The sequence below is a fragment of the Colletotrichum aenigma genome (assembly GCF_013390185.1).
Source record: "Colletotrichum aenigma strain Cg56 chromosome Unknown KSG_Cg56_contig01, whole genome shotgun sequence".
NCBI classification, from domain to species: Eukaryota; Fungi; Ascomycota; class Sordariomycetes; order Glomerellales; family Glomerellaceae; genus Colletotrichum; species Colletotrichum aenigma.
Window position 1 is genome coordinate 7,241,496 of NW_023500907.1, and position 17,004 is coordinate 7,258,499.

The 17,004-nt window shown below is 53.4% G+C and overlaps 7 protein-coding genes across 7 annotated transcripts; 3 read left to right on the plus strand and 4 right to left on the minus strand.

Moving 5' to 3' along the window:
- Positions 1–603: 603 nt before the first annotated feature.
- opsB-0 (putative aspartic-type endopeptidase opsB) lies at positions 604–2,515 on the plus strand (the record flags this gene model as incomplete). The annotated part of the gene is made up of 3 exons (XM_037317177.1): positions 604–1,093; positions 1,166–2,074; positions 2,130–2,515. 3 exons carry the CDS (start codon positions 604–606, stop codon positions 2,513–2,515), a joined length of 1,785 nt encoding a protein of 594 aa, XP_037186092.1.
- Positions 2,516–2,943: 428 nt separating this feature from the next.
- Positions 2,944–3,660, minus strand: CGCA056_v001919 (PEP2-like protein; the record flags this gene model as incomplete). The annotated part of the gene is made up of 2 exons (XM_037317178.1): positions 2,944–3,437; positions 3,492–3,660. The coding sequence occupies 2 exons, from the start codon at positions 3,658–3,660 to the stop codon at positions 2,944–2,946; spliced, it is 663 nt and encodes a 220-aa protein (XP_037186093.1).
- Positions 3,661–4,159: 499 nt separating this feature from the next.
- Positions 4,160–5,338, minus strand: fsr3-2 (FAD-dependent monooxygenase fsr3; the record flags this gene model as incomplete). Its single annotated transcript, XM_037317179.1, has 3 exons — positions 4,160–4,472; positions 4,535–4,872; positions 4,940–5,338. The coding sequence occupies 3 exons, from the start codon at positions 5,336–5,338 to the stop codon at positions 4,160–4,162; spliced, it is 1,050 nt and encodes a 349-aa protein (XP_037184978.1).
- Positions 5,339–6,628: 1,290 nt separating this feature from the next.
- On the minus strand, positions 6,629–7,467 carry CGCA056_v001921 (putative very-long-chain (3R)-3-hydroxyacyl-CoA dehydratase; the record flags this gene model as incomplete). The annotated part of the gene is made up of 4 exons (XM_037317180.1): positions 6,629–6,702; positions 6,758–6,897; positions 6,954–7,167; positions 7,239–7,467. 4 exons carry the CDS (start codon positions 7,465–7,467, stop codon positions 6,629–6,631), a joined length of 657 nt encoding a protein of 218 aa, XP_037184977.1.
- Positions 7,468–8,608: 1,141 nt separating this feature from the next.
- Positions 8,609–9,108, plus strand: CGCA056_v001922 (uncharacterized protein; the record flags this gene model as incomplete). Its single annotated transcript, XM_037317181.1, has 2 exons — positions 8,609–8,992; positions 9,061–9,108. The coding sequence occupies 2 exons, from the start codon at positions 8,609–8,611 to the stop codon at positions 9,106–9,108; spliced, it is 432 nt and encodes a 143-aa protein (XP_037184976.1).
- A 222-nt stretch (positions 9,109–9,330) lies between these two features.
- Positions 9,331–10,179, plus strand: CGCA056_v001923 (uncharacterized protein; the record flags this gene model as incomplete). Its single annotated transcript, XM_037317182.1, has 1 exon — positions 9,331–10,179. One exon carries the CDS (start codon positions 9,331–9,333, stop codon positions 10,177–10,179), a length of 849 nt encoding a protein of 282 aa, XP_037184975.1.
- A 1,188-nt stretch (positions 10,180–11,367) lies between these two features.
- mpas-2 (Methylphloroacetophenone synthase) lies at positions 11,368–12,525 on the minus strand (the record flags this gene model as incomplete). The annotated part of the gene is made up of 1 exon (XM_037317183.1): positions 11,368–12,525. The coding sequence occupies one exon, from the start codon at positions 12,523–12,525 to the stop codon at positions 11,368–11,370; it is 1,158 nt and encodes a 385-aa protein (XP_037184974.1).
- Positions 12,526–17,004: the final 4,479 nt, after the last annotated feature.

Genomic DNA, 17,004 nt, shown 5'->3' on the forward strand with positions numbered 1-17,004 from the left:
CCCCCGGTTCCCTTGGCGTTGACAGCTGGGACAAGGGACCGACCAGTTCGTCTCTCTGTCTGTGTGGTGTCTTCAACCCATGTCGATCTCTTCCTGTTCCTATTCCTGTCACGGCCTCTCCTCTCGCTCTCTCTTTCCCTCTTGCCAAATATTCCCTTCGTCCTCAATCGTTGACTGCGTCGACGGTGGAGTCCCTGCTTCTATTTTCCCTCTTCTTAGTATTCTTTTTCAACCAGCCAAGGCGTGTTTTACATTGCGTTGCGTTTGCCGTTTGAACGGCATCTTTTCTTCATCGTCTTCCGACAGGATCGTCGTTTTTCATCCAACGTCAACACAGCTTGTCTGTTTTCTTTCCTTTTTCTGATATTCTTCTTCTTTCCGCTCCTTTTGTCGTAAACTTTATTGATCCATTTTTCGCCAATCCGCTCGTTGAACGACGCCCGAGCTCTGAGAGCCGAATTCGAGATTTGAACCGCCCGTCCGCCGATCGATTCATCTGTCTGGTGAACTTCAACAACCGCCCCGAGCGCCTCTTTGAAGATAGTTCCCATGTGGCGACGACCGCGATAGCCCGAATTTCCACCCTCTCTCCCGGCGCCAGAAATGGCGCTACTCTCCTCCGCCCTACTGGCCCTCTCGTTAGTCGCCCGCACCCAAGCATGGCCTGCACTACCAACCGATGACGGAGACTTTGGCGCCTTTATGACTCTTCCCGTCATTCCTTATACGACGCAGCACGATGACAAGGACAACGTTGCCCCGCGAGGGCTTCCTCTACCGGCGGATGAGGCTTCGGAGACGATGATGATGACGCTACCGGTGACTTCGAAGCTGAGGAGGAGACGTGTGAATGGGAACCGCCCGCGGAAGCTCTTGCTCGACGACATCCTCACCGACGACCTGGAGGCCTTGCCTGTCGCTCCAAAGCTCAAGCCCCCGGTTTCAACGAGAGGCTTGCCGGTAGATGATGAAGTCGACATGAAGGCTACCTTCGTCACCTTGCCTGTCATCCACTCCACGAAGCGTGGGGTCTTCAGCCGACAAGTCGAAGCGAAGCTCGCCAACCGTTCAGACGTGGCATACTACGCGCAACGTAAGCTACCGCAACCCCTCTTCTAATATAAAACATTGCCAAGAACCGTGTTTGTGGACTAACAAGAATCAGTCAACATCGGCACGCCCCCACAACCCGTCTATGCCCAGCTTGATACCGGGTCCTTCGAATTGTGGGTGAACCCGGATTGCAGCATTCTCAGCGCCTCCGATCAACGCTTCTGTGAGGCCGTTGGCTTCTACGACACCGCCAAATCATCGACCGTTACTCCATTGCGGACGACGAAAACGCTGCGCTACGGCATCGGCGCTGCCAACATCACCTATGTCCGCGACAATCTAGCCCTCGCCGGGTCACGGCAGACGATGCAGAATGTTCAGTTCGGTGTCGCTACGAGCTCGGAAGATCAGTTCGCCGGTATCCTTGGTATTGGTGCCGGTGAAGGAGTCAACACGCGTTACAAGAATCTCATCGATGAACTCGCGGCTCAGAACGTCACTAAGACCAAGGCCTTCAGTCTGGCTCTGGGATCAAAGGATGAGCAGGAAGGGGCCATCATCTTCGGTGGAATCGACACCTCGAAGTTTTCTGGATCTCTGGCTCGCCTACCAATCATTCCTGCCGACCAGTCTCCCGATGGTGTTGCGCGGTACTGGGTTGAAATGACCCAGATGAGCATCACCCCGCCGAGCGGACGAACACGATACTACCCGAACAGCAACATGCCTGTCTTCCTCGACAGCGGAGCTACTCTCACCCTGCTGCCTATGGATATCGCGAACACGATTGCGTCCGACTTTGGCTCACCGGGTCTCGATGCTAATGGATTCTATCCCGTCTCCTGTACTCTGGTCAACCTCAACGGAACTGTCGACTTCGACTTTGAAGGGATGAAGATCAAGGTACCATACAAGGAGATGATTCGTGAGCTGCGCACAAGCCCGCCGGTTTGTTACCTTGGCATTGTCCCGAATTCGGATTTCACGCTGCTGGGCGACACCTTCCTGCGTTCAGCCTATGGTACGTTGGAAGCATGATAATTATCAGTGACAATCCCGCTAACAAACCCTTTTAGCCGTGTTCGATCTCGATACTAATGCCGCCTACCTTGCTCAATACGTCAACTGTGGCACCCGGACGATGGCTATCAACCGCCCAGAAGATATTCCTGCCATCAAGGGGTTGTGTCCCGGTGCCCCCGTAACGTCACCGGTCAATAACGGTACCACCACCGTGCCCAACACTGGTGCCGGGACCGGCTCAAACTCCGGATCTGGTTCCGGGTCTGGCTCCGGCACAGGTTCCGGCACAGGTTCCGGCACAGGATCAAATCTCCCAACCGGCGCCTCTCCAGAGACGTCGGGGCTTCCGTCGGCAGGTTCTGGGTCATCAGCCTCAATATCCTCCCCCAGCTTCGCTGCGATAGTGTCAAGCGTCATCTTGACATGGATGGTCTTGTGAGAGATGGGCGATGGACGGGCATGTATATGTTGGAACGTCTGATAGGGCATACGTAAAAGAATCATTGGGCATCATGAGCGGGCTTGGGTACTGTGTGTATGGCGTACTGGAACGGCGGGGCCTCACTTTCAATTCTTGCATGGTGGAGGGATTAATGATTACTCGGCGCATGGAACGTAGCGAGCATTGTCAAAACCGCCTTCAAATAGATATAATGCAAATCACCACATTGGCTGTGGAACGAGAATGAATCAGGACTCGGTGATGGAGGAGCTTTTCTCGTGAAAACCTCTTCTGACCTGCTCGCGCCACATCTTTTTCAATATGTACTGTCAGTGAATGGTATTGTTCGAATTTAGGTTCCAGGTACCGGGCGTCTCCCAGAGACTGCTGCTTCTCGAGGTTCTTGCCTCTTGCCTGCTCAACTATCACTCCGGACGAAAAGAACGAGACATTGCCGGCTCTTCCAACCACCTCTCAATCGATCGGTACATGCCCGCAGTATTGTTGCCAGGCACTAGATCTACGTCGATGTCATAGCCCAGCATACTCTGCGCCGCGCCAAGATACCTGTAGCCCTGGGGGTACTTGGCCAAAACCTCAGGGGCAAAGGACGGTACCCTCCCATCGACAGGTACCAACTTGTCCTTCTCGTAGACCAACTTGACGAAGACGGCCTTCCAATCTGTGGTCTTTTCGTAGAAGAACATGAAGCGACAGTCACAGTCGACATCGTATTCGAAGCCGTCGGGGTGTTGGAACCTCTGCGTGATCGTAGCCTTCATCTTGCCGACGGCGCGGTTCTTCTCAGTATTGAGTTCGACAAGGGTACCGCATTCGCGATGCATGATGAAAGCACCGGCTTCTTTCCCACTGATGGAGATGCGAATGAAGTCTTCGATGGGCTGGGGTCCACTCCAAGCTACACGTGGCTAGTGTGTTAGACTTTTTCACGGGGGAGGGAAAGCGAGCGCACTTGTCCACACGATGGCGTCGTCGGCGAAGAGGGAGCGGTAGTTGGCCCATTCGCTGGCATCGCGGTAGACCGGCCAGCCTTTGCAGAGTTCAGAAACAGCAAAACGTTCGAGGAGCTCAGTGGTGGTGCCACCGAGGTGGGAGTATTGACGGGTGTGGGGGTCCGTCATGATTACTTCTGAAATGAAGATGAACACTAAAGAAGCGAGAGGTAGCTGGGCGATGAAGTTGGGAAGAAATGAATGCCGATGATCAAGGTAGCTTGACGTCAAATGGGTAGGTGGTAAACCTAGGTACTTACATCAGTCGAATGGGAAGCTGCAAGGCAAGCAGGAGACAACCCGAGTTGCATCTTTCCATGTAGCTGCGCTCTTGCACCTGCCGTCGGTTTGTAACTCCGCCATCGATGCCATATTTGGAAGCTTCAGCTCTGGGTACGACTGAGTACCTGCTTCCTTCAGAAGTCGTCATGCTTGCAACCTACTTTATCTTGTCGTTCTCGATGTCTGGACTGTGTCTCACTAATGGTTACTCGTGTAAAAACATCATGCAAGACATGCTATGTTCTAATCTAATGATACTTTCTAATGTCGGTCTTTCTATTCAGGTAATGTGCCATTCCTTATACAATTTTGACTTTTAATCGCGGTCAATGCTCTGAAATGTCGCTCACGACCAATCTCCGTCATCCGTGATTCTCTCTCTTCGCTCAGCGTATGCCAGAAGCTCGTCCACCGTCCATGGTTTGAAGGTGTGTCCCGGAGGCGTGTTCGTGTTTTGGAATGGCTTTCCAGAGAGATTGTGAGCTGAGCACTTGTCATAACTGTCGTACGCGTACTGCTCAGGGTTGTGTTCGGAAACCCATCTATCAACCTGCTTGAGAATCGATGATGGGTTCTTGGCCACAGCATCCCAGTCCGTATTGTGAAAGTTCTCCCGATTCTTGAACCCCATCTTCTGAGCACAAGTCACGCGTTCGAACCTGACGATTGAAACGTTTAGCTAAAAAGACCAAAGTAGACTAATGAAAAGGTATAGACTAACCGGAGTTTGTTTTGAATTCGGAGGGCCAGAGGTGCATCGGTCATTCCACTTCGATGAAGCAGAGCTGCCAGAGAGAACGCATCCTCGAGTGCCATCGTCGCACCACTCGCCGACGTGGGCAAGAAGGTGTGAGCTGCATCGCCAATCTGAACAACCCTGGCCTTCGGAATGACCCATTTCTCCCTCGAATTGCGCCACATGAGCTTGAAGTCCACAACTCCATCCTTGGGCGTCATTGTGATAATCTCTTGTATCCAAGGTGCCCACCCTTCCACATATGGCAGAGCATCCTTCGGGTCAGCAGGCTTGGCCCAGTCCTCCTGGGCGTTCCCGTCATCCTAAAACACCGATTATCAGTTAGGATACATGCCAAAAACACGGCTAGTGAATGAAGCATCGACTGACCTTGTGGGTAAGCATCCATATCATATCTTTGGGAGTCTTCCCCATGACCAAATGAGCTCCCAAGCCAAAGAAGAGTCGGCTGACGCATTCAATGTTCCCGATAGCCTCATAGACCAAGGGATTCTTCAAAGCCAACTCAACAGGAAACGTGCTCCTGAACAGAGCAAAGCCTGAGCTTATAGGTTGCTCCTTGGTGTCGGCTATCAATCGCCACGATCTGGAACCAATGCCATCCGCAGCAACAGCAATGTCTGCAGAAATCCTCTCTCCGTCTTCAAGCTCAACGCCAGCTTCGTCTTCAGTCTCAAAGTAGTCGACCGCCTTCGCGCCATAGCGAATTGGGATTCCGATGTGGAGAGCATACTGATGCAGCAGCGAATGAAACTCCGACCTGCTCATGCCCAGACCCTCCCCAAGCTTGCCAATCTTACTTCCGTCAAATTTGTATGCATCATAGGATCTGGGAAATGGCGTCTGGTAGCAAGCTTCTAGAAAGCCAGGCCACTACTTCATAGTGTGTACCACGGAATCTCCAATGCCGATAATGTCACTTGGACTTTTGTTTAGCGAGAAGATTTTGAGAAGAAGGGCGCTGTTTCGGTATTACCGTAGTCGTCGAAGTTGGGTCGTCGGTCGATAATACGAATATCATGGCCCTTTCGATATCCTTCGATAGCAAAGCCAAGCCCGGCAATACCACCACCGACAATCAAGATTGAGAGACCAGATGACGGTTCACGCCGTATACTATCGGCGGTTGCGACCTTATTCGAAAGGGAGCCCATTTTTGCGTTTCCAATGGCGGCTGATAATAGAGATGATGTCTGTAAGACACTATGAACAAAAGTTCTCATAGACTTGCTTTTGAATCTCGATATTTATTTGACTTGAAACGTGAGGCAAGAAACATTGCGGACGGGCATCTCGGGCGAGTCGCGGTGCCGACTTGGCGCGGCGTGTGGGGTCGGCCGTGGATCCTGACGATCATCGGGGTCGGAACGCCCCCAGGTGCCGGACAAACTAATCAAATTGCTCAGCTAAGACCACCCGCAAGGACAAGAATGCCTGATTGCTTACAGATCGTCTTACTACGAATCGGTTATGATGATCAATACTTGCATCTAAGTTACATCCAGCCTGGACCGGCCGACGGCAACGTGTAGCTCCCGGCAAGAATTCTCCGATGGCCCAGAGCTCGTCCCCAGTTGACATCAAACATTGAAACCGGGTACGTAATCGATACGCGAATGCCCATTTGTAATCCGTAAACATGATTCATGCGCGAACTCCATATACTCACACTTGCTGAGCCTGTTATGAGCTATCGACTGTGGCAAGACCGGACTTGTGTCAGGGGTTTTGTTAGTCAGCGGGAGCAGTTGAGACATTGAACAGCCCGAGTGGGCGTGCTAGAATGTCGCTTTACGTCGAACAGTCACATCACAAGGCCGGGGTCTTCAACCGTTGTTATTCACCTCAGATTGTACAGGCACACCGCAGGTTTGTGATGCGTATTCGTACTCGCGTTTGTGTAGGTGGTATCACCGCCAGTTGTGTCTGTGGTAGTACTTATGGGAGCTACGACTTTGTGTTCAATAAAAATCCATGAAGTGATTTCTGTGGAAAAAGCACTGAAGTGGGAGTGTAGGCTCGGAACTTGAAGATAAGTCATAAGCCACACTCGACATCTCATTGGACTTTCAAAGCCTTGGAGAGGGTCTTCTTTCTTTGCTTGATCATATACGTGTACATTGTGTAAGACCCTTCACCAATGTTAGATGAAAGACTCTCAAGGAACTGAGCCACTAATTGACGTACCAGGGATATACAAGCATAGGCAGAAGTAGAAGATTGGCGGGATAGCAGTGCTGACTTGACGACCTGGCTCAATGGCCTTGTACAATAGCCACCATTCGGACGCAATTCCGATGGGGTACAGTGGATAAAAGAGGGAGTATCTAAGCCAGAGTGGTCAACATGAGAAATTTTCCATTACAGATGCAGGTGTGGTTACCTTAGCCAGATAAGGCTAGATGTTGCTTTGCCATGAAGATTCAGAGTCAGGTACGCGTAGCGAACGAAATCTGCAACGGACCACGCCAGTACAAGCGCGAGGTATGCGTTGGATGATGCGGTGCTCTCCGGGAAGCTGAACCACACCATCCAGACAATGATAGTACGGGCAATGACTTGGAGTGCCGTCGTGCCTACGGGCGACTTCACAAGACCTAGCCGATGGCACTCGTCAGAAAATAGCTCATGTAAACCTCGTCCCGGCTCGTCTGCCCATGTCACTCACCGACAGCAGCATGCACTACCTCAATCAGCGTAAACGTCTGAATCCATCTCGCGCGTGGCTCTGTCGCCTGAAAAATAGCAAATTTGCCGTGGGGGGTGTTGGCAACGGTGCTGACGAAGATAGACGCCCATAGGCACGCGAAAACAGTGTTGTACAGCGTCAAGTACATGACTCGGGGCCCCACTGAGCGCGTAGACGCATTGTCTGCGCCTGCCTTGTTTCCCGCCATTCTGAGCACTTCAACGTCTGCTTCCTGGATGTTGTTCGACGTCGAGTTTGAAATCCTAAATGGAGATAAACTCTGTCCCCAGCGAAATCCATTTCTTTCGCCAAGAAGCTGACTAAGGACAACTCCACTGCCACCCAAAATGGGCATGCCGAGGTCGAGCGCGAGCTGCTAGCCCTGTATGGACGCGGGGCCGATCGGTGACAGCAACCTACACCGAGCCTCTTCACCGAGGATTAAAACAGACATGCTGAAATGCGAGAGCTTGACGGAGTTTTTGATTTTGACTCATCCACGCATGAAAGAAAATGAGACAAATGAACGCAGCCCGTGAGATGATTACCAATAATGCGCATGGACAGGTTGGAACTTCGGCGCTGTAAAGCAGCTCTCGAAATACCAAATCTGTAGGTGACGTTGGTTGCGGCGGGCGAGAAACTGCCCAAAGCCTAGTTCGAAATAAAAACGATTTAATCAAAGGGTTCATTTCTAAACAAACTGCCTACCAATCAACCAGTGTTTGTAAGTATGCTGAACAAGAGCCGTTGAAAGTGCCGGCCGGTTATTCCATGATTCGTCGGAAAACCCGAGAGCGATCAACCCTACGTCGGCCACATTACCTCCGACTTGTCCACAGTCTGGGGGAGTGAGATGGCATCTGGATGCTAAATCGCGGGGTCCCCAGCCGCTCCCCAAAGATCTCTCGCAAACATGTTTCCTGAAGTGGAAACATTAGGCACATGAATCCCGGTCCACGTGGACTACGGTGGTGGAAGCAATTTCCTCTTCCAAGAGATGATGCAGTCATTTCTCCCGCAGCTGGTATTCAGTGCAATAGACGATCAATAAGTCGGCTCGGACTATCTGGTTGTTGGTTCCTGAGCCGACGGGATACCACCCCAGATAGCGAAAGTGACCAGGGCTGGGCAAAGCTCGACTTGCCCTTGCAGAAGCCGGTGGGATATGGATGCCTGTGATTTCCCAATTTGTAGGCTCTCATCGCCAGCACAGAGCTATCTTATTACGGTGAGAATGGGCTGCCCAAAGTGTCTGTCCGTATATATTTACAATAGCGTGTGCGTTCGACGTCCTTGGTATCTCGTCTCTCCCCCCACACACAACGTTCTCTTACCAGCTTCACAAGATGTTCCGCACTCCGCTGCTGTGTCTGCTCTCTGCACTCCTCTGGGCACAAGAAATCATACCAATGGTCAGCGCTGAGTCGATTCAATGCGGCAATCCTTCTTCATTCTCCAAACCGCGCGTCTTCATCCTCTCCGACATCCTGAACGAGCCAGATGACTCCATGTCATTGGTTCGCCTGCTTGTGTATTCAAACCAAATTGACATTCGCGGGCTTTGCGCGACAACATCGTTCTTTTTGAGGAATACTACCCATCCCGAAGAGATGAAGAAGATCGTCAACGCGTACGGCATGGTTGTTGGCAACCTCAATCAACATGTCTCTGCGGATTTTCAGTTCAAGAGCTCCGACGAGCTATTATCCCTCGTCAAATCCGGGCCCACGGTTAGTGTTCCATTCACAACCAGCTTTCTGAGGAAGAGAACGATCATAACTAATTACGCCGTTGTCAGGTTTACGGAATGGAGGCTTTGAATTCTACACTCAGCGAAGGCGCATAATTGCTCATCGAGAAGCTCGAGGAGTCGTCAGATCCCCTGCACGTGAGCCTTTGGGGCGGCGCCAACACTCTTGCTCAGGCTCTTCAGCACATACACACAGAGAAATCTCCAAGTGAAGCTGCGCTGCTGCGGTCACGACTCAGAGTCTATGCGATCTCAGATCAAGACGGCACCGGCACGTGAATTCAGTCTCAGTGGCCAGACATCTTTTACATTTCTAGCATGCATGGTTTCCTAGAGTTCGGAGACGCAACTTGGACGGGAGTCAACACCAACGCCAACGGACTAGCAAACACCACCAAGATCACAGACGAGTGGATCACCCCGAACATCCGCGTTGGGCCTCTAGGCACAACCTATCCCTTAATCGAGTTCAATATGGAAGGAGATACACCAAGCTTCCTGTGGCTCATTCAAAATGGTCTTTCTGCCACCGAGCAGCCGGAATTGGGCGGTTGGGGAGGTCGATACTCTCAGGTGGTCGATGTCGACGGCATCAACTGGTATGGAAACTCGTTGGATGCCCTCACATTGTCTGATGGGACTTCATACTCGAGTATTCAGGCGACGATCTGGCGCTGGAGAGACGCTATGCAGGACGACTTTGCCGCGCGGATGCAATGGACCCTGAACCAGAGCGTCAGCGCCGTAGCTCATCCGCCTCTGGTCAGTGTGAATGGTTCTGCAGGCCCTGAAGTTTTACGATTCGACCTCAAGGCCAATCAGTCCATCATATTGTATGGAGAAAGCACATATGACGCCGACCATCCTGAGGATTTGAGCCAGCTCGATTTTGAGTGGTTTGAGTATCCTGCAGCACAGGTGTACCCGCCGCAACCAAGTGGCCTTTTCATTCAGCCACTCGCCTCACCCTCTGGTACAAACGGCGTGCTGTCTCTGAACGAAGCTGGATTTGCGAATGTCACGCTTGGTCCAAAGGTTGAGGTGTCGGTTGAAGATAGCGCCTTCACGGATGGCAAAGAATGGCAGGTGGTCTTGCAAGTTCGCACGAAGAAAGGGCCACACCCAATTAGACGTTACAAAAGGATTATAATCACAACCAAGGACTGATTAGCATCATTTGTTTACAGTTTAGAGGAGGGACGTAGTATTCTAGTAGGCATCATGATAGTGTAATTGGCAAATATTCAAGATGTACGTGATAAAAATTGCACGAGACCGTTCACTGGAGGAAAGATACATTCCATATTCATGATCAGTATGAAGCAAATGATCAAAGAACAAAATCCCGGGGAGTCTACATTCGTGAGAGTAGCAGCACTGACGTGTTTTACCCGCTAGATGTCATGTTGACAGCCGGGTTAAATATGAACAAGGCACCAACCACACTGATCAAAAGTAATACCTGTGCCCCTATCCTCAAAATGGTCATCCACGCATTTGGAACGGTTCTGCCTGACTTTCCCCCGGTGACTTCAGAAGAAGTCGACCCAAAGGGAGTCCCAGTGATGGACCCGCGAGACAGCCGCTGGGGAGATCTAGGTGACCACCTGGATGGCGATGAAAGTATACCGTCAATAGATTGCCATCCCTCAATGTCATGGTTTCCTGTCGCCGGCATGACAGGCGTACTGGCAGGCGTGGATGGCACGGCCCTCCGACGGAATGGATGAGGCATGTCTCCTGGAGGGCCGTACTGTGCGTCACGAGCCGACTGTGGGCTCACGGGGAAAGCGTCAAAGGCCTCGGACTGGGCGGTTGAAGGGGTGAATATCTCGGTAGTCCATAGGATAGTGGTAGTAGTGGGCACCCGCACGGGGCCTAACTTAGTGAATTTGGTTTAGCGATAGGTCTTAATCGGCGTAGGGGGTTTAGCGCAGTTGCTTTAATAAGACGAGGGAATGTTTAGTCTATAGAACAGCATTTCAATAATTCTAAAGTAGAAATAGTTAGACTAGAGGAAAGAGAAAGTTCCACATAAGTATTTATAGAATAGAAGATAATAGTACAACCGGGCGCTTCTGTGTCCATCCCCATGGAAATGCGCCGAACACAGCAATATGAAGAACAGTTTCTCTTATAGCAACTTTCAATTCACTTCTATGGTAATCTTTGGGAGACTCGTAAACAATATGGCGGGGCAAGCCGAGGTTCGAGTCTGGCAGAATTGTGTAAGACAGAGATTGTGTCAATCTAATTCGTGCTATAGCGGATGGGAAAGGAAAGGACTACAGTTTCGCAATTAATTTACATAATAGAATTATTTAAACCAGAGCTTGGTTTCGTGTACGTCAAACCTCAAAAAGCCACGAGAGTTTGAGGATTCGGCTTATCGTTTCCTTCAGCGTCCGACCATAGCACGTTCTCGAAACCAACAGCCTTCAGCGTCGACTCCCACAAGTGCTCATCAGCCAAGCAATGCGTACGCCCGTCGTCGAAGCGCCACCACCCCTCGAGCAGCCCAAACACCAGATCCAACCACGACAGCCTCGTCGTGAACTCGACGAGAACCACGAAGCCCCCGGGGCGGAGCAGCTTGCGGATGTTGCCGCAGGACGCCGCGAGGCTCCTGGTGGCGTGGACGCAGTTGGACGACAGCACGGCGTGGAACCGCCCGCACAGCTTCTCGGGGGGCGTCTTCTCGATGTCCAGCGGCACGAACTCGACGCTGCCCGGGGGCAGGTGGGCGTACCTCTTCTTCGCCTCGGCCAGGAAGGAGGACGAGATGTCCGTGTACGTGTACGTGAAGGGGACGGCGTTCTCGACGAGCTTGTCGAGCACGTACTTTGTCGTACCGCCGAGGCCGGCGCCGACCTCGAGGATCTCGACGCGGGACGTAACACCCGCGAACGCGCGCCCGATGATCTCGCAGGCGAACTTGGACGCGGCCACGAACATGGGCGCGTTGGTGTAGAACTCCTGCAGCAGGCCGCGGCTCTTGCCGAAGATGAGGCTGAGCGGCTCGATCGCCCCCGTGAGGCACTCGGCCAGCTTGGAGCCCGCGACTTGGAGGAGTTCGTGCTCGCTGTTGTGGAGGGGGTGGTCTCGGATGAGCTGGTTGTAGATCGCCCACGAGGGTGTCTTGTCGATGGGCTGGTAGGTTCGGAGGAACCTGCCGTGCTGGGACTTGACCAGACCGCCGTCTTGGAGGATTTTGTAGATGATCTGGAGCAGATTTTGGTGCTTGGGGAGAGTGTTGGTGATTTCAAGAGCCTCTCCGGGCGGCAGCGCGTCTAGGTTGCAGCCCATCCGGGCCAGCGATTCGGTGATGAAGGCGAGGACCAACTGTTGCTGGGTAGGGAACACCTCGTCCCAGAACCCGGAGCATCCTGCCTCGTCGGAGAAGCCGAGGACGAGATCAGTTGAGTTTTTGAACGTCTCTCGAACCTTTTGAAGCGCTGCGGGGGACTCGGCAACTTGCGTTAGTTGCCGAGGTTTGTTCAGCGTCGATACCATTTTCTTGGCCAACTTCTGCACCAGAGGTCCCGTTTCGTTGGTGATCTGAGTGCCGTTGGTCTTAGTCAACCATTTTACAAGATTGGTGCGAAAGTCTCGGGGGTGGGGGGTGGTTCTTACCCTTGGACGCATCATGATGGAGAAATGATCACCATCGACGACAAACGTCTCGACATCCCCGACCAACCTATCCCAACCTCTAGGACCAAACGAACTACGTTCCACGGTCAACCACTCCATCCAGTCCGGGTTAGCCTCCTTCTGTAGGCCGCTCTTGGCCGTCAGGATCTTGTCCGCCTCGATGACCTTGTCAGACAGCTTGTCGAAGAACCCGTTCCGGGCCCAGATGATGAACGTGTGCACCGGCCTGGCATGCGCCGGGAGGGGCACCGGGTCGTAGTTCATGACGCACTTGACGCAGCCCGCGACGTACGTCTTCTGCTCGATCGTCAGGGGCCTCCGCTTATCCGTCTCGGAAATGCTGTCGAAGATGCCCGTCATCTCGCATACCTCGACGGTCACGTCCGGGATGCCCTGCAGCTTCTTCGGACACGCGGCGTCGAAGACGAGGAAGCTGTGGATCTGCTCGCCGCCCTCAACGAGCTGGCGCAGGGTCTCGTAGGCGAACATGCCGCCCACGGAGAAGCCGCCGATCATGTAGGGCCCGTGGGGCTGCACGGAGCGGATGGCGCGCGCGTAGATGGACCCAATCTGCTCCATGCTGCCCGTGAACTCAGACGCTCTGCCCAGAAAAGGTGCTTCAAGCGCGTAGACTGTCAGGTTCGGAGCTAGCTTGGGGAGGTGGAGGTAGACCGCTGCCGAACCGGAGCCGTCTGTGATGAGGAACAGGCGTTGTTGGCTCTGCGGCTGGCCCTGGAGGAGGACGACGTTGCTGTGGTACTCTTCAGGGTTAAATGGCTTCACCGGGGGAAGAACCACTTGGGGAAGAAGTTCCTCTGACGGAAAAAGGTTGGAGTCGTCTAGCGAGAGTGAGCCTTTGCAGATGGTGACGGGGGAATTCGAGGGATAACACGGACCTTGGGAATTGTCACTGGCAATAGTGCGGACCACTTGCGATACGGTCGCGCAGTCCGCGAGAAGAGAAGCCGGGAGCTCGGTTCCAGTCTGCTCCTTCACGGCTCCGATGATGGCAATGCTCATGAGAGAGTCGACGCCGATATCAGCGAGAGAGGTGTCCATGCCAATCTCGCTCGGATCGAGCCCGCTCTCCTTGGCGATGACAGAAAGAAGAATGTCCTTCATGTCGACACCCTCGAGGCCTGGGATGCCAGATATTGGGGAATCGGCGACTGGCAAAGTCGGCGGAGTCGAGATAGCGGACGATGGCGAATCCTGGGTAGAGGCGCCGCTCTCGTCGGTGGGCTCGTCAACGATATCCGCCGTCGAATCGTCAAAGTAGGCAATGAGCTCTGCTATCGTGGTCGGGCCGGCGATGAGGGTCGCCGGCAGTTCGATGTTCTGCTCCGACTTCAGTCTGGAGGTGATGGCGACCGTGAGGAGGGAGTCGACGCCCAAGTCCTCCAGTGTGGTGTGTTTCTCCACGTCCTCCAGCTGAGTCCCGACCTCGGCACTGATAACCTTCAGTACGGAGGAGAGTTGCTCGTGGTCCGAAGTTTCGCGACGGGAGACCTTTGCGGTTGGCTTATCGGTGGAGTCACTGGTCACTCGGGGCTGCTTGACTTCCTTCTCGACGGCAATCTTCTGCTCTGGCGGGGCAGCCTTGTTCTTGACCGGATCGGATTGTTTTGCCGAAGGCAAGCCAAGCAGTTGGCGGAGGCGGTCTTTCTTCACCCGCTTGAACTTGAGACCCTCGCCGATAGCAACGGCACTGGTCTCGTCAAAGACGGTCGTTTCACAGACCACACTGCTGCCGTTGTCCGAAATCTCCGCGCGGACGTAACAGAGGTACTGCCTCCCACCTGTCAGCTCGTTGCTGAGCTTCAAGGCATCGCAACCGGTAGACATGTAAACCACGTCTGCCGGATTGGACGCATTGGAGTTGAGCAGGAAGCCAGCGGTTTGGGCGATGCTGTCCAGCCAGCAGGGGTCGTAGGTGAAAGACGACCCGGCCGGAGTCTCGCGCAGATCCAGTTTGAATGCAGCCTCGGTAAAAGACTGGTCGATGAACACCTCGTTGATGGACCAGTATTCGCTCGAGTAGTCCGTGATGGGAGAGAAGATCTTGTACACCATCTGCTTGAACAGCCGGTACACGGGATGTTGAGATGCGGGCTGCATGAGCTCGGCGGATCTCGGCGCGACTAGGACTCGTCGAGCTTTCCATTCGTCCTTCTGCGTCTGGTGGGGAGGTGCAATGACAAGCTCGCAGCGCGAGTGGTCCTTGTCCGAGCTGACGGTGACGACGAAGGTGTTGGACCCTGTCTTGGTGGTTGCGCGGACCGTGACGATCTGCGGGCTCGTCGACTGTGCCAGGAAAAGGGGCGAGAAGATGTCAAGTTTCTGCAAAACCATCTGCGCATCTGAACCACCCGGGCTCATCTGACCGTGCAGATAACGGGCTGCGCTCCAAGCCATCTCTTGATAAACGCCGCTGGGCGTGAGTGCGATGCCGACGACGTTGTGACCATCGATCAACTTGCGCAAAGACGGCTCCTGGAGGTCGACCGAAAACTCGACCGTGCCGTTGTCCTTTGCGATGTCTTCGGACTCGAGACGGTGCAAGCAAGTGCCCAAGGACGCCTGTCCGGGACTCTGGGAACCCTGCAAGGACTTTACCTTCATGTCTCTTTCGAGGGCTGCAACGCCACCGCGGTACTGGATCCAGAAGTCCTTGAGGTCGAAATGGTATGTCGGGAGGTCCAAGACGGACAAGCTGGGCTTGTAAGGACGATGGAACTCTGCCCAGTCCACGGAGACGCCACTCGTGTAAGCTTCCGCGACAATTTGAGAAAGAGCCTCCCAAGTAGAGCTCGCGGATTGCAACGCCGGAAGAAGCTTGCAGGGGGCAGTGAGTGTGGACTTTGCCATTGAAAGACACATAGCGCCGGGCCCAGCCTCCACCATCAGGGTGTTGTTGGTGATGTATCCAGCATCACGAGCCGCCGTGATCGCCGTTTCAAAACGGACCGGTTTGCGAGTCTGCTCGGCCAGATAAGAGGCCGAGAAGACACCCTCCTTGTCGACCACCCGCCCAAGAAGAGTCGAGACCACCGGAATGGATGGTTTACAGAACTGGGCAGACTTGGCCACGGTCTGGTAGGCGTCGAGCATGGGGTCGAGCTGGGCTGAATGGAATGCGTAAGGAGTCGATAAGTAGGTCGACTTGATCGAATTGCCTTCTCTCAGCGTCGTGCGGAAGCGTTCCAAGACCTCCATTTTACCGTTGACAACAACCGACATGGGGCTGTTGAAGCAGGCGATGGCGATGCCCGCCCCGGGGGTCTCGTCGATGAGAGTCCGGACCTTCTGCGCAGGTGCACTAATCGCCAACATACCATGGGTGTCTTTCACACACAGCTTCTCAACCAACTGAGCCCGCCGACCGACGAGGAGAAGAGTATCGGCGACCGTCAGCACACCTGCTGTACAGAGGGCCGCATACTCGCCCAAGCTGTGGCCGAGTACGGCGTTGGGAACAATGCCCCACGACTTGAGAAGCTGAGCGATTGCAATCTCCAGAGCCACGATGGCGAGATGTGTGCGCGTTGGGCTGGCTCCGTTCGACTGTTCTCTGAGAATGAGATCGATGAACGGCGGCAGGCCTAGGGTCTTGGCGATGTTGTTGAGTTCCAAGATCGACTGCTGCAACTGCGAGCATGAACCATAAAGATTCTTCGCAAGGCCGAAGAACTTGACCCCTTGTCCCGGAAAGACGAACACAATGGAGCCCTGGCCGACGCTGTTGACGACGTCGGTGTTCCTCCCAAGGTCTGAGGAAAGTGCCTTGATGAGGCCTTGTACACTCGATGCGCAGAAGGATGAGCGCAGAGGCTGATGGGACCTCCGTGCGGTCAGAGTGTACGCGATGTTCTCGAGTCCTAAGTTCGGATACCTGACAAGGTAGTCGAGGAGCCGTTGTTTGTTGCCTCTGAGCGAAGATCGGGTCTTTGCCGAAACTGTAATAACTTGGACGTTGCGAGGATCCTTGCCGATGATAGACCTTCGAGGCGGCTCTTCGATAACCATGCAAGTATTGCCACCCTGTGCGTAGCTATTAGTGCCACATTCAATAACACAAAGATTGATGAAACCCAAAACTTACAGTCGCGCCGAAGTTGCCAATCATGATTCTTCTTGGTTCTTTGTCGGTCATGAAAGGTTTCAGTTCGCGAGCAATGTGAATGTTAGCTTTCTCCAGCGGGGGAAATTTGCTGTTGATTCTGGTTTTGATTCCAGCGTGAGGAGGTATGGCATTCTCCCGGAACATCATCAGTGCCTTGATAACAGAAGTAACGCCAGCTGCCTAGAAAGTAGAGGTTAGCACGCTTTGAACTTATG